The sequence below is a fragment of the Chiloscyllium plagiosum genome, chromosome 19, assembly GCF_004010195.1.
Source record: "Chiloscyllium plagiosum isolate BGI_BamShark_2017 chromosome 19, ASM401019v2, whole genome shotgun sequence".
Taxonomy (NCBI): Eukaryota; Metazoa; Chordata; class Chondrichthyes; order Orectolobiformes; family Hemiscylliidae; genus Chiloscyllium; species Chiloscyllium plagiosum.
The window spans coordinates 51,739,299-51,753,976 of record NC_057728.1 but is presented as its reverse complement, the minus strand read 5'-3'; the positions used below and the strand labels follow the sequence as shown (position 1 = coordinate 51,753,976).

Below are 14,678 nucleotides of genomic sequence, written 5' to 3'. Positions count from 1 at the left end.
TTAGTTAATATTGAGGAAAGCTGTAACATGTTGCAGAAGGTGATAATAAGCATGCAGAATGGGCGTCATTGGCAAATGAAGCTCAATGCCAATAAATGTGAAGTTATACTTTTTGATAGGAAGAAAAGGCGAATTACTTTTTAACCCAGAAGGTGCAAGTCTAAGTGAAGGACCTTCACCTATGTAGGGGATCTTCAAATTCAACCACATCAATCGCAAGAAGTTTAATCACAGATTAATGTTAAGACTGTATCTTTTTATTTTTCTAAATTTTTGATTTATGGACTGAAATGGGGTAAGGACTGTCTTAAAAGCCAAGGATTGTTGAAAGGTTGTTGCACCTTTTTAAAGCATCTGACCCAATACTTATTGTAAGTACTATTTATATAGCCACTGGTTCAAGCACTAATGGAAGCCTACTTTGCAGACTTGCTGAAGCCAAGGGGTGTGTACGAATGGAACTCTGGGTTACAACAAGTAGTTGGTCCGTGAACTACTCACCAATCATCAGCCTTTTACCTACAAACAACTGTGTGTTAGCATCCAAGGTAGCTTAACAGATTCGAGTGTAAATGTTTAGGCAGAAGCTATCATACCTCTGGAGGAGAAGAAACTATTTTTGCTCTGTCATAAAAAAAGTCTCAAATTTGAAGATAGTGATTTCCTCTTCCCCGTTGATATCAACTGTGACTTTTAATTGATAAACCAAAGACCTTTGCATGTGTGAACCAGTCACTCTGTGCCTCATGCAAACAAGAAAAAGATCAAGAAGCAGTGTTTTGATCAGATCAAGAATCATATCAGCCAACCAAATGGACAGGGACCACTGAACTTCTCTCCAAATTTCCCTCTGTGCATAGCAGCTTTTTTTTCTGTGTGTAGGGGGAGGGGGGTTTATAAGAGGGTTAGAGCTTTAACTAGCATAATTTCTTACCAACAGCTCCTAATTGTTTACCTGTAGCAAGAGTCTAATTATTTCTGGTCTGTCTTTCTGTTGATCTGGGTACAGAAGTCAGAGGAATTATGGAAATCTGGGTACTTTTTAAAACTTTTAACTTTTGTGATGACTCTATAGCAATAGCAATAGCAAAAATTTAGTGTGATGTAACTGAAATTATACATTGAAAAATTGTCTGTTAATGTAAATTTTTGCTATAAATTCTGTTACGATTGAGCCCTCCACTATCACCTGATGAAGGAGCGTCGCTCCGAAAGCTAGTGTGCTTCCAATTAAACCTGTTGGACTATAACCTGGTGTTGTGTGATTTTTAACTTTGTACACCCCAGTCCAACACCGGCATCTCCAAATCATGACAACTTATATACAAATGCTTTCTACTTCTGGCACCAGAATAAAATGCATATTTTGAGTAGTGTATGTATATATGGTACTTGGAATGGCTGTGTGTGTGCAAGTGTGTGTAAATATCTATATTTTCTGTATTAAGAGCCCTATATTCTCAATGAAACACTGACAATGAGGGTTAATCTGGCTGAGCTCAAACACTCCAGGTGGTTCTGACTGCTGTGGGTTAGCAAGAGAAGTATAGGCAGCAGAAAAGCCCCCAAACTTGTTGCTAGGAGACTTGACTAGATACTTTTAGCCATTTGTGTTATTTATAGATTTAGAAAAAAAATGTCTGCCAATGGCTGTGAACATGCAAGGCTTGTAAAAATGCAAACTTCATTCAATGTGATTCTAAAGTCCCTTTTATCTTATTTCAACTCTTTGTACTTTCTTTTGTTTCCTTGTTGCACACCAGTGGCTTAGAGGATGTTTAGCTAGGCAAAGTTATGCTGCAGCGAAAAGACAAGCTAACAGTGCAGTGGATCTCCTTGGGGCCCCTGAGCTGGCCGACAGGGAAGAATCCTTTGTCTTCCCTCTAGATTTACTGTGACCTCTAAGGCACCCTGTTATTTTGGTGTAGTTTGAACGGCTTTATAAGTCAAATGAGAAGGTGATCACTGACCACACCATTTCTGATTCCCTGGGCAATCTTGGACATTTGGTTTGGCTGTTGCTTTCAAAGTTTAGCAACATAGATAACAATGGGAATTCAAATCCCAGTTATGAACCCTGAACCATGACACCTATATGGTCTTTCCAAATTCCTCCAACTTCTTCCCTATATCACTTAAAAGTCAGAGTGTAAGGATTTCAGCGTAGAAGCTTACTTGAAGTTAATTTGGCCGAATTAGCATTTGTATGCAAACAATGAGAAAAAGTGGCGAATAAGCAATATCTGGTAATGTGTAGGCTTTATTTTAACCAGACAATAAAGTGAACAATAATAAAACACCAGATTGTTACTGCTAGAAATCCAAAACAAAAGCTGAAATCACTGGAGAAACTCAGTAGGTCTGACAACATCTGTGGAGAAAAAACAGACTGGACTCAACAATAAGTCTGTTCTCTCACATTTTCAATAAAATGTGCAATGTCAGTTCCTGGAAGGGAAGCATAGATTTTCATCACTTTAAATTTTCAGTGTAACAGACAACTGAAGGCACCTGCTTATCCTTTACTGGGGGTTGGAAAGAAGTTCTCTGTTGAGGAATAAAGATGATGTATCGGAAGCACTGGTGTGGAAAGTGACGTTGTCAGCAGAGGAGCTGGAAAATGGAAGGGAGTTTTTTTTAAAGAGGAAACTGGGTGGAAATATAATCAAGGTAGCAGTGGCAATGAGCTTAGAGTAGTATTCAAATGAACTATTTATGAAAAGAATATGCATATTTTTTAATAGAAATCACAAATTTAGAAACATTGATACAAATCATAAGTTATAATGCAAACAAATGATTTTTAATTGATACTAGAAGTTAAGTAACTTCATAATGCTTTAATAAAGTGCTTACAGTGAAAATCAGGCCTTTCAGCCCAACAGGTGCTTTATCGAAATGTCAACGATTTTTCTGATTGTTTCACTGATCAATATTATGGAGGCCTTGTTAGTTAGTTCTGAAATGCCATGTTTTACCTCTGCAGATGATTTCTAACTGTCTGTTGTTTTATGTTGACAGAAAATATGTGATGAAATATTGAAAGTGCTACAGAAAGACCTGGGACCATCTTGCCAAGCCACCTGTTTAGAAACAATCCGTATACTCTCCAGGGACAAGAAAGCTTTGACTCCTTTGACAACCAGACCAGCAATGCTTGCCCTAATGAGGTTGGCAGGATTGGAGTATACGCAAAGCTCAGCACAGGAAATGCCCAATTTTAGTGTTATAATTGAAGCTTTAAAATGCCTGTGCAATATTGTATTCAATAGTGAAAAGGCGCAGCAACTTAGTGTGGACTTCAAGCTTGTCAGTGGAGCCTGTGAGCGCTTAAAGGTGCACAGAGACAAAAATGTGCCTCGTGAAATTAAGTTCTTTGACCTGCGCCTTCTTTTCCTGTTGTCTGCATTGCGAATGGATGCCAGGGCTCAGCTAAAGGAAGAACAAGGGCTACTGTTGCTTACTGATATCCTAGAGAACACACTGGATATCAAGTGGTCAGATAAATATGTGGTGGCTACAGACCGCAAGGGTCCTGTCTTGTCTAATGAGCAGGCAGATTTATCCATGGAGGTTCTGAAAGCTCTCTTTAATGTTACTTATGACTGCGGCCAGCAGCAAATTGATGAAGTAAGTTTCCCTTATTTATCTAATGCATCATAATGTTTTGGGCGGATGTTTAGGAGATAATATTATGTTATCGTGTGACATAGTTTGTTGAATTGAGCTACAAAAAAATAATACTCCCACTGTAGGAGCAAATTACTGCAGATGCTGGAATTTGTACTGAAAACAAAAAATACTGGAGGTCATAGCGGTCAGGCAGCATCCACGGAGGGAGAACAAGCTCATGCTTTAAGTATAGGTGATGCTTCATCAGAGCTGACGTGAAGTGTGAAGGGGCATTGCTGACTCTTCATGTTCTCTGGTTCTAAACTCACCAGCCAGAGAAACCACCTCTCAGCATCTACCCCATCAGGCCATGAGTGATCACCTCTCATTCTCTAAAACTGAATATAGGCATATTCTACTCATCCTCTCATCCCAGCAATCAGTGTAGTAACCTGCTTAGTTAAGTGTTTCCTATATTTGAAGACCAGAACTATGCAAATATATCAAATCCTAATAGAATTGCAGTAAGACTTCCTTACTTTTGTCCTCCATCCTCCTCACTATGAAGACTAACCTACCATTTTTGCTACTGCTTGTTGCACGTGCATGTTAACATTACATGTTCCTTGTGTAGGGACTCTCCGATTCCTCTGAAAGTTGACATTTAACATTCTTTCAGTATTCAAAGTCTGTTTTTTCTTTTCCTACCAAACAGGTACTCCCACCTGTCAGTTTCCATTCTCACTCATTTAGCCCACTTATATCTCTCTTTGCAGACTCTATCTTCCTCAAAACTTAGACTTTTTCACTTAGTTTTGTGTCAGAAGGAGAATGTTTTGATTTGAAACTACTTCACCACTTCTTTTACTTGCATTCCTATCCTGTTAAACAAATTTATAATCATCAGAAAAAGTAACGTTTAAAACCTATTAAAATTGTCAGTGTAACTTAAAACTGTTTTCTAGCATAAATAATTAATTCCATTAAGCCCTGAATCGGTGGTACAGAGAAGGAGGATATTCCAACCCTATTCTTTCTATTTTACAACACAAGGAGCTGACTGATCATGTTTGCTTAGTGTGTGACTAATTCCATGCTGATACCATTGACTCCTAACTCTTCTGAAATGACCCAACAAGCCACTGGCTGTATCAAACTGGCGTAACTATGACATTTAGGAATGGACAATTAGTGACACTGCACTGTTGATACACATATCCTGAGAATGGACAATTAAAAAAGAAAGATAGCAGGCTTTAGAGTGAGAAATTGAGTAAGGTTGAAAGTAAAATTGAACTTAAAATTCAGTTGTATTCTCTTTTCTGACTTATACTGGTTATAGAACAAGAAACATTTTGCTAGGTGCCAGAGTTTTATTTTCTGTTGAAAACTTTATCTCAGTTACACTAATTTCTTTTGGGCAGGATCGTGCCCATCAGAACAGACACCTCGCTGCTATTCTGTGTCACTGTTTGCTGCTGAAGACTCAGTCTGAAGGCAAAACTGAAGAATTTCACAGGTAAGTGCATTGTTTATAACAACAGCCTTTCTGATCCCTCACAACCTCATCACCAGCTATGAGTGAGAGTGAAACCAGGACTGAAACTGGTTTGAAGAAGAATTATTTCAATTTTTGACTGAGTGTTAGTCAGCATAAAAGGTTGGCAAACTAGTATACGATTTGCATCTACAGTGACAACAACTATCTGCACTTAGTGACAATCAGAAAATAATTAAATTATTTTCCCCAAGATTTTGCGAGGCGAATGTGTGGCCTTAACCAAGATCTTTGTATCCTCGCTAACCACTGGAGAGGTCCCAGAAGACTGACAAGTAGCTAACGTGTTTCTCTGTTCAAGAAGGGAAATAGGCATAATCCAGGAAACAATTGACCAGCAATCTCATGCCAGATGTTGGGAAGCTATTGGAGAAAATTCTTAGGGATAGAATTTATGCGCATTCGGATAAGCATGGCCTAATTAAGGACAGTCAGCATGGCTTTGTGCAGGGCAGGTCATGTCTTACTAACTTGTTTGAATTTTTCGAGAATGTGATGAAGGTGGTCAATGAGGGTAGAGCAGTGGATGTTGTTTACATGGATTTCAATAAGGCTTTTGACAAGGTCCCTCATGGTGGTCTCATCCAGAAGCTTAAGATGGTTGGGATACATGGTGACTTGGCTGCATGGATTCAGAATTGTTTTGCCCAAAGAAGGCAGATGATAGTGGTGAAAGCTGTTTTTCAGGCTGGAGTTGCGTGAGGCTTAGTTGTGTTCTGCAGGAATCAGTACCTCTGCTGTTTGTGATATATATAAATGACTTGGATGAAAATGCAGATGGGTGAGTTAGTAAGTTTGCATATAACACAAATATTGGTGGAGTTGTGTATACGGTAGAAGTTTGTCAAAGGAACAGTGGGGTATAGATCAGTTGCAGATATGGGTGGAGAAATGGCAGATGGAGTTTAGTCTGGGTAAGTAGGAGATGCTGCACTTTGAGAGATCAAATGTTAAGGAAAAGTATACAGTTAATGACAGGACGCTGAACAGCATTGATGTACAGCGGGATCTTGAAGTTCAAATCCATAGTGTTACAACATGGGGTAAACCCCTCTGCTAATTTAAACCTGGAACACAGAGAAGCTCACCTTGTGCCATAATCTGTTAAATTTCGAGGGGCAAAGAATGATCCCAGATCTCACTACATAAAGTAAAAAGTAACAATTATATTCTTTAAGTCCAAAAAAGAACATTAAACAACAACTATTTACAACTCCTTTCTCTTAAACCTATATTTTACCTCCAACCCTACAATATTGGTCTGATTTTAAAAAAAAACAATTTAAGTTTTACAAAACAAAAACCACATTTCAAAAACCAGCCAGTGATGTCAATTTTCCTTTGTAGATTTTCCTCTGTATTTTCCTGGGTCATCTTTGGTCTACTGCTGCACAAATTGCTTATGGACGGGTACAAAAACCACATTTCAAAAACCAGCCAGTGATGTCAATTTTCCTTTGTAGATTTTCCTCTGTATTTTCCTGGGTCATCTTTTCTTTGGTCTACTGCTGCACAAATTGCTTATGGACGGGTACCTTTCAGAGAGATATTCAGCTAGCAGTCTGTGCTTGTTGATGCTCTTTGCTGTTGTCTCCCTAACTGTTCAAAATGCCCGATTTTATACCCCTAAACATTGGATCATTTCGTTAGTTTGATGACATCCCAAACACTGAAATTCAAATTCGATTGGATTTTGGTATCTGGGAGGAGAAAGTGAGGACTGCAGATGCTGGAGATCAGAGCTGAAAATGTGTTGCTGGAAAAGCGCAGCAGGTCAGGCAGCATCCAAGGAGCAGGAGAATCGACGTTTCGGGCATAAGCCCTTCTTCAGGAATGAGGAAAGTGTGTCCAGCAGGCTAAGATTAAAAGGTAGGGAGGAGGGACTTGGGGGAGGGGCGTTGGAAATGTGATAGGTGGAGGGAGGTCAAGGTGAGGGTGATAGGCCGGTGCACCCCACTCCGGCCTATCACCCTCACCTTGACCTCCCTCCACCTATCGCATTTCCAATGCCCCTCCCCCAAATCCCTCCTCCCTACCTTTTAATCTTAGCCTGTTGGACACACTTTCCTCATTCCTGAAGAAGGGCTTATGCCCGAAACGTTGATTCTCCTGTTCCTTGGATGCTGCCTGACCTGCTGCGCTTTTCCAGCAACGCATTTTCAGTTTTGGTATCTGGGGCATAATTTAAACTGATTGTCCGAATTTGAATTTGTTTTTGTTCCATGGCGATTGTAGAACCAGCTATTTGTTTCAACCAAATGTTACATTTTTACTTTGTTCAGCACACTGTGTTTTCAGTCAGTCCTTGCCAGCTTCCCCTCTCTCTCTTAAAGGTACAGTACACACCTAACTTTCATAACAACAGCTCTGTGAAATTGGCCACACAACTGGTAGGGTGATATAGAACGTGTGTGGTATGCTTGCCTTTATTGGTCAGGGAATTGAGTACAAGAGTCAGATTGTCATGCTACAGCTTTATAAGACTTTGGTTAGGTCACACTTGAAGTATTACATTTATTTCTAGTCACCACATTACAGGAAGGATGTGAAGGCTTTGGAGAGGGTGCAGAAGTGGTTCACCAGAGTGTTGCCTGGATTAGAGGGTATGAGGTGTAAGGAGAGGCCAGAAAAACTCGGGTTGTTTTCTCTGGAGCGGCAGAGGCTGAGGGGAGACTTGATAGAAGCCTATAAAATTATGAAATGCATAAATTGGGTTGACAGTCAAGACTTTTTCCCAGAGTTGAAATGTCTAAAATTAGGCTTCTTTCCTTGAGGGGGGTGGGAGAGGGGGGGGGGGGGGGGGGGAAAAGTTCAAAGGAGATGTGAAGAGCAAGTTTTTTTTTTACACAGACTGGTAGGAGTCTGGAGTGTGCTGCCGGGGTGGTGTGGAGGCGGATACAATAGGGGGGATTAAGGGACTTTTGGATAAGCACATCAATATGCAGGAATGGAGGGATCTGGATCAAGGGCAGGCAGAAGGGATTAGTTTAATTTGGTGTCATGTTCAGTACAACATCATGGGCCAAAAGTCCCATTCCTATGCTGTACTATTGTATGTTCTAAGATTTCCTTTAAATTAGTTAGTTTATAGTTGACGGATGATATTGGCAGTGCCTCATTTATTGCCAACTTTCTGCAACAACTGTGGTAGAACTTTCAAAAAGGGCTAACCATGTCATGTGCATGGTCTCCTTCTCAAGAAACTGTTTGCTGAGGCACATTGGTATCTTTCAGCCAGTTGGGTTTTTCTGACAACCTTGTAGTTTCTTGGATGGTTATCTGTTGAAGTGTTTTGTGACTTATGTGTAGTTGAAAGATGCAAAGAAAGTTCTCTATACATTTGAAGGTTTTAGAATCTACATGCAGAAGGCTGAAATTTCAAAATTCCTGTCTTGCTAACAAAACCAAGACAGTCACAAGATTCCTCAGCAATAAAGAACCACCGTGTTGATGCCGCTGTGGATTGTGCAGGGCTTATATAAAACAACCCACCATCAAGTTAGAGATGCTTTCCAGTATATTTTGGCCATAGGCTCGCTGCTGTAGTGCATAGATGTGAACTTGTTTTTATTGTATGCTGAGTGGGTGAGGGGAAAAGGAAGGAGCAAGACAGTAGTGAAGGCAGTCTGTAATGGACGCATGCAAGGCAAAGATTCACTGCTGGCAGGACATCTGAAATGTGAAGTTTTTTTTAAGCTGCAAAAATATGACATGCATATTGTTGTAAAACAAGATATGCTTTCACTTGAAACTGAATAGCAGTGGTTATGGGCTAGAATGCTAGTTATAAAAGAAAACCGCTTACAGTTAAATAAGCACATCTTGTGTAGCATATTTGACAATGCAGTGATTTGGAGACTGAACCAGCAATTGTGAAGTCAAATTCCATCAAGGCAGGCTATGAAATTAAACTCAGTAAACCAGGTAACTTGGAGATCAGGAAAATAAATAACGGTTGTTGTAGAAATTAAATTGTTTTACTCATGCCTTCATAATTCAGGGTACCTATCGGCCTTACTGATTTTTGTCTCGTGTTTTACACACTTGCAGCTCATGATACTCCATCAGTGTAAATGGAGAATAGCAGTAGTGGAAGGCAGCCCATCACCCCTAGGGATAGGCAGTAAATAGTATCACTGCCGTCTAATATAGTAATTGAAACTGTGCTCATTTCAATTATTTTACAACTACTCCTGGCACTCCAGGATGCACTGAGAATGCTGAATCGGAAATCCTATTGCCTGCCATTTCCCCTATCAGAAGACATTTGTGGACTACTTTTTTTAAAATTGACATTTAAAAGGTGAGGGAAATAAGTTGAGGCCAGGCACATCTAAAGGGGTGGAAAAATACACTTTAGTATCTGATCTGTCTGTTCACACTGTAATATGCTATAAGCATCAGCTTCAGATCAGCCTTCCAGTTTTTGCATGTGATAATGCAGCTCCCCTTGAAGTTGCTGAAGGTCTGAATGAAACCCAGAACGTATGATATTTATCTTATCCAAATTCCATAAAAGCTACTTCGTGTAATATGCAAGCTACTTTAGTCACCAAGCAAAAAGAATTGAGTCATGTACTGGCTTCAGCAGAGGTAAACTGACATTTACACGAGCATCTTATCAACTGGTTGGACTGTTATCCACTCGTGCTGCTCCTTAAATTCCACTAGTACTCAGTTCTACATCTCATGCATGCTCACAAATTATAAGGGGCAAGCCTAGTAACAAAACATTCAACACTGTTCTACTTTGCTTCTGGATGCTTGCCAACTCTCCCCTCAGTTCTCTCTAATCCTTTGCTCCCGTGAGTGCAGTAAAACCTCTGGTCCTATTGTTATCCTTTACGTAAGCCTCAAGAACTCCACCTACAAACTTATCCCTGTACCCCTTTCTGCCAATCTTTCCTTTTTGCCGATGCAGCTGTAATCTAGAGAAAGGTCAGCTGCTCCCATCCTTCCAATTATTGCCATATGGAAATACAGAAATGTTCACGTGGGCATTCTTGATGAGCTTTCTAATGTTCTGTCAGCTGTTATTCAGCTCAGCTTATTCATCAAGTACTAGCCAGAACTATGAATGCCAATATGGCTTTGGAGTTGGGTTTAAAGCTCCTCTCTGGTGCCGAGAATCCTTTGAAGACATCTCTGTATCAAAGGAATCAAGTATTCTTTCTTCCTAGCCTTCAATGAACAGATAGCTTTCTTTGCATCTCTCAACTATACACAAGTGACCCAAGCTCTCCATCATATATGGGAGCGGAGATTATGTTCTTATCATGGAGTTCAGGTTTTGTGTTCAGACATTAGCTGTACAGTTGTTGATACAAGTATCAAGCAGACATTTACCTCTTGTATCGTGATTTCCACTTCTCTCTATTTATCAACATTCTTGACCACACTATTATCTTTCCATGGAAGCTCATGTCAGTCTAAGAGGTGAATATTGCTGCCATATCTGGAGTAATTCCTGAAGCATCTCTGTTTTGTGCCTTTATTTGATACAGTACTTCAAATTAATTATTTCGCTTCGGCGTGAATTTTTTCTTTCATAACTGTGAACATTTCTCCTTTTAAATGGTCTAATTAATTTTGTTCAGTATTCAGTAACACGGTCTTGAAACTGGGAATTGTCATGCAGTTCTGACTTCAGTTTGTTGCCCATCAGGAGTATGGAAAGCTAAACTAGTGAAATTTGATCAATGCTCCTGGACTTGGACTTTAAAAATCATTTCAACTGCTCTGGTTTTCTACATGATAGGCTTTTGCCCTTTAACTTTGTTTTTTTTTACATCATAAAGGAGCTGTTCTTTTCAAAACTTAGTATTTGTATTTGACTTTTATTTTTAGTAAGATCAATTTGAATGTTTTGAACAGATGATATCAAGAATTGTCATGCTCGATATCTATCTATGTGACCTGTATTATGATTGGTGGGGTGGGGGCTTCATAGTGGGGGAGTTAAGCAATTTTTCAAAATCAGTTTTACTCTCCTGTTTCTCTTCTAATTCAGCTCACTAGTTACTGGATTTTGAATATATTTGCGAAGAACTGTGCATCCAGACAGTCTCCCCTTCATAATAGCTTCTGGGACTAAAAGAAAAATAAATAAATTACAAATTGGGCCCTCATTTAAAACAACATGCACAAGACAAATTCACTAGTCTGCAGTCGGCCGAGGAGAACTGCAAGTCAGAAGCTCCCTCTTTTGGAATGCGTGAAAGCTCTGATTTGTTACTGAGTTGAACGTAGCCAGCTGACTGATCTGTGTCAGTGTGCACACATTGTGGATGGGTTATGAGAAGTGACTGATCTGTCTCAGTGTGCACACATTGTGGACGGGTTAGGAGAAGTGACTGGAAGTGTCAAGAGCTTTATTCAGTGTATTGGTCGGGAGGGGGCTGAGAGCTGAGGGGGTGAGTGTCATCCAAGAATGATTAATGGGCTCTGTAGGGTGTAATAAGGGCTAATATATGCTCCATACCAATGTGTATTTCTACCTCCTGGGGGAAGAATGCTGATGACTTTGTATAGACCTGTTTATGGTGGCAGACTTGGTGGAAGCTGAGGAATTTCATACCCTTTTCTGTAAATAAAACTGTCAGTGGAGTGACAGAGATCAGAAAGTCAGGCATCTATTACTGAAAAGAATAGCTGAAACACAGTGATCCATAAAATTAAGTTTAAAGGTGTTGGAGAAACTTCTTTGCATACTACTGCATGAAAGGGGACCTCACAGCGGAAAAGAGTGCACACTCAGGAACTGCAAGGAGACAGATTCTGGATCAGACACCTCAACCTCTGCTAGTTTAAAAGATCAGAAAATGAATAAAACGTTTAGAAGACCAAACAAATTCCTTCCACAGGAGTTACTGGAGGTAGCATTGGGTAAGTGCTACTGATTACATGGATTACATTATACAACTGTTTGTGAAAGCTGAATCAGTGCTAGTAATCAGAATAACCTTTCCTCATTTCTGTGTGTCTGACACTGTACCCTGGTGTTGAAACTTATAGTTTTTCAAGAGAATCATACTACAAATTGCCTGCATTGTAACATTTTCTGTCCAAGTAGTTCATCAGCATGTAATTCCTGGCATGTTTAAAATTGTGATGTTTTGCCATATAATGCACTTGTGACTTCTGGTTTTACCTGGGGTAAGGTTTGCAATAATCCTTTGTGATGCTGTCAAAGATGATAATACGAGTGTTACCTGTGAACCTCCAAAGTACAATGTGGATGGATAGTGCTTTGATGGGGAATAGAATACCGGCTTAAAGAGTGCAGAAGTCAGGTGTAGAATGGAACAAGAATTTGGAGTGTTTATTTTATTGAAGATGTGAAAACCAATGTTTATATGGGCTTGTAAGTTTGTGTTTGTTCTCTTGATCACCAAATTTCAGTCAATTTTTTTCAGCTGTCCTTTATATGTTGGGGATTTTCCCTGTGGCAAGTTGCAGATGCAAAACTGATGACGTGTTCAAGACCCACAAGTGTAAATAGTTCTTGCTGCACACTGATGTGAGAAACCAAAATCCAGCTGGTGGTGTAAAGAAGCAGATTGCTTTGCTTTGTATCTACAAACAATCAGCATCTCAATGAGCTGTATCCATTTTGAGTGACAACTTTATTTCCTTTTTCTTTATAATAACAAGGTTATGGCTACACTTGCCAACCTCTTCCCTTTCTGTCCAAGAGCGATGTTTTCTTTGCATGGTATAAGAAAGGCTTGTGTCTAGATCCAGTGAGTGTAAGAGAATGACATGACTGTGGATCAGAGTTTAGGGGAGGGGTTTTCCATCATGAGAAGTTAGTGCATTGCAGGTAAGAAGTACATGCACAGAGATAAATTGTGGGCAAGTCTTTTGTGGTTTTCTCACCAGTAAAAATGCAAAGACTGAAAATGTGAACTTCATAATTTTATGAAGTTAAAAGTCACAATTCTAATCTTCCTTCAGCCACACAGTCAATCTTTTGAACAACATTCCAGCATCAAGCCTTGATCTCCTCTTCAGCCCCAGCATCAAGTGTGGAACAGTCGAATACAACGGGAAGATGATGGATGCAGTTGAGGTTTTGCTGAGTTTCATGGAAAATCGAATAGACAAAGTAAGGCATGTTATTTTTTTAAAACAGCAAGTATGATGAGACAAGGAAGGTGATGTTGAGTATAGTGTTATACTGGTGCTGAGGGAGAGATTTCACACAGTCCACCTAAGCTAAGACCTGTTGCACAGTAAAGTCTTAATATCAGCTTGGGGGTCAATGATGTTGTTTGCAGCTTATATTTTGATAAAGTGACTACAACAATTAATGATACCAGTTATTTGGGGACAGTAAGGATATGGTGACCCAGTTGCATTTATCTGTAATTTTGATTTTTTTATTTAAAGCTACACATAATATAAAATTCTGCATCTGTGAAATTTCCCACCAGGGTTTTTAATAATGAATGTTTGTAATCCTCATTCATAATAGGAACTATGTATATGAATGTGATAAATTATAACCACAATCTCCATGCAAATGCAGTGCTATCACTGGTAGTGCAGTTGAATTAACGCTGTGACAAATTTGCATTGAAGGTTTTCACTAGAAGGTACGACACCACTTAAGAAATATAAGCAGGAGTAATCATCTGATCCTAAGAAGCTGCACAACCATTCAAATGATGATGGCTGATCCTCTGCAAACACATTTGTCCTTCGTCTTAAATGATGAGTCTGTTATTCTGAAGCTGTGCCCCTGCTTTGTCAAGGTTTCCACTGGCTGGGGAAAATCTCTCTGTCTAAGACATGGGCATTTATTTATGGAAAAGACGTGATGATGACAATTGCACTTTCTTGGCTCGATGATCCCCTAACTGTCAACACCACTTTGCCGAAAGATTGCGCTTGATATTGGACATGGGAAAGTGAAATTTACGTTGTGCAGTGAAGCACAACAGGAAATATGAATCGGCAGCATGTTTTACATTTCTTTTAGCTTTCTTTTCTATGGATGTTGACCGTCAGTTGGGAAGAATCATGTGTCTTAGACTTCATAATGTCCTCGGAGAGTAATGGACCAACATCTATATCATTTTGCTGCCGATTTGCTGTGTCGTGCTGCACCCAAGATCAGTTTCATCCCTGGAAAAATGAGGACTAGTATTTCATTTTAAATGTTACAGATTGCTTTGCAATCCCGCGCTGCAGATGATAGAATGTTGGTAATATTACAGACATGGAAATGTGTTGCTGGAAAAGCGCAGCAGGTCAGGCCGCATCTAGGGAACAGGAGAATCGACGTTTCGGGCTTAAGCCTTCCTTCAGGAATGAGGAAAGTTGGTCCAGCAGGCTAAGATAAAAGATAGGGAGGAGGGACTTGGGGGAGGGGCGCCGGAAATGTGATAGGTGGAAAGAGGACAAGGTGAGGGTGATAGGTCAGACTGGGGGGGGGGCGGAGAGGTCGGGAAGAGGATTGCAGGTTAGGAAGGCGGTGCTGAATTCGATGGATTTGACTGAGACA

At 39.9% G+C, this 14,678-nt stretch overlaps 1 protein-coding gene across 1 annotated transcript in view; it reads left to right on the top strand.

The window, feature by feature from the left end:
- Positions 1-345: 345 nt before the first annotated feature.
- LOC122559802 (synembryn-A-like) overlaps positions 346-14,678 on the top strand; it is a 21,630-nt gene continuing 7,297 nt past the window's right edge. The window contains exons 1-4 of the mRNA XM_043709859.1: positions 346-548; positions 3,022-3,630; positions 5,037-5,131; positions 13,127-13,278. Coding sequence (XP_043565794.1) covers positions 456-548; positions 3,022-3,630; positions 5,037-5,131; positions 13,127-13,278 — 949 coding nt within the window. The 5' untranslated portion in view covers positions 346-455. The remainder of the gene's footprint in view (positions 549-3,021; positions 3,631-5,036; positions 5,132-13,126; positions 13,279-14,678) is intronic.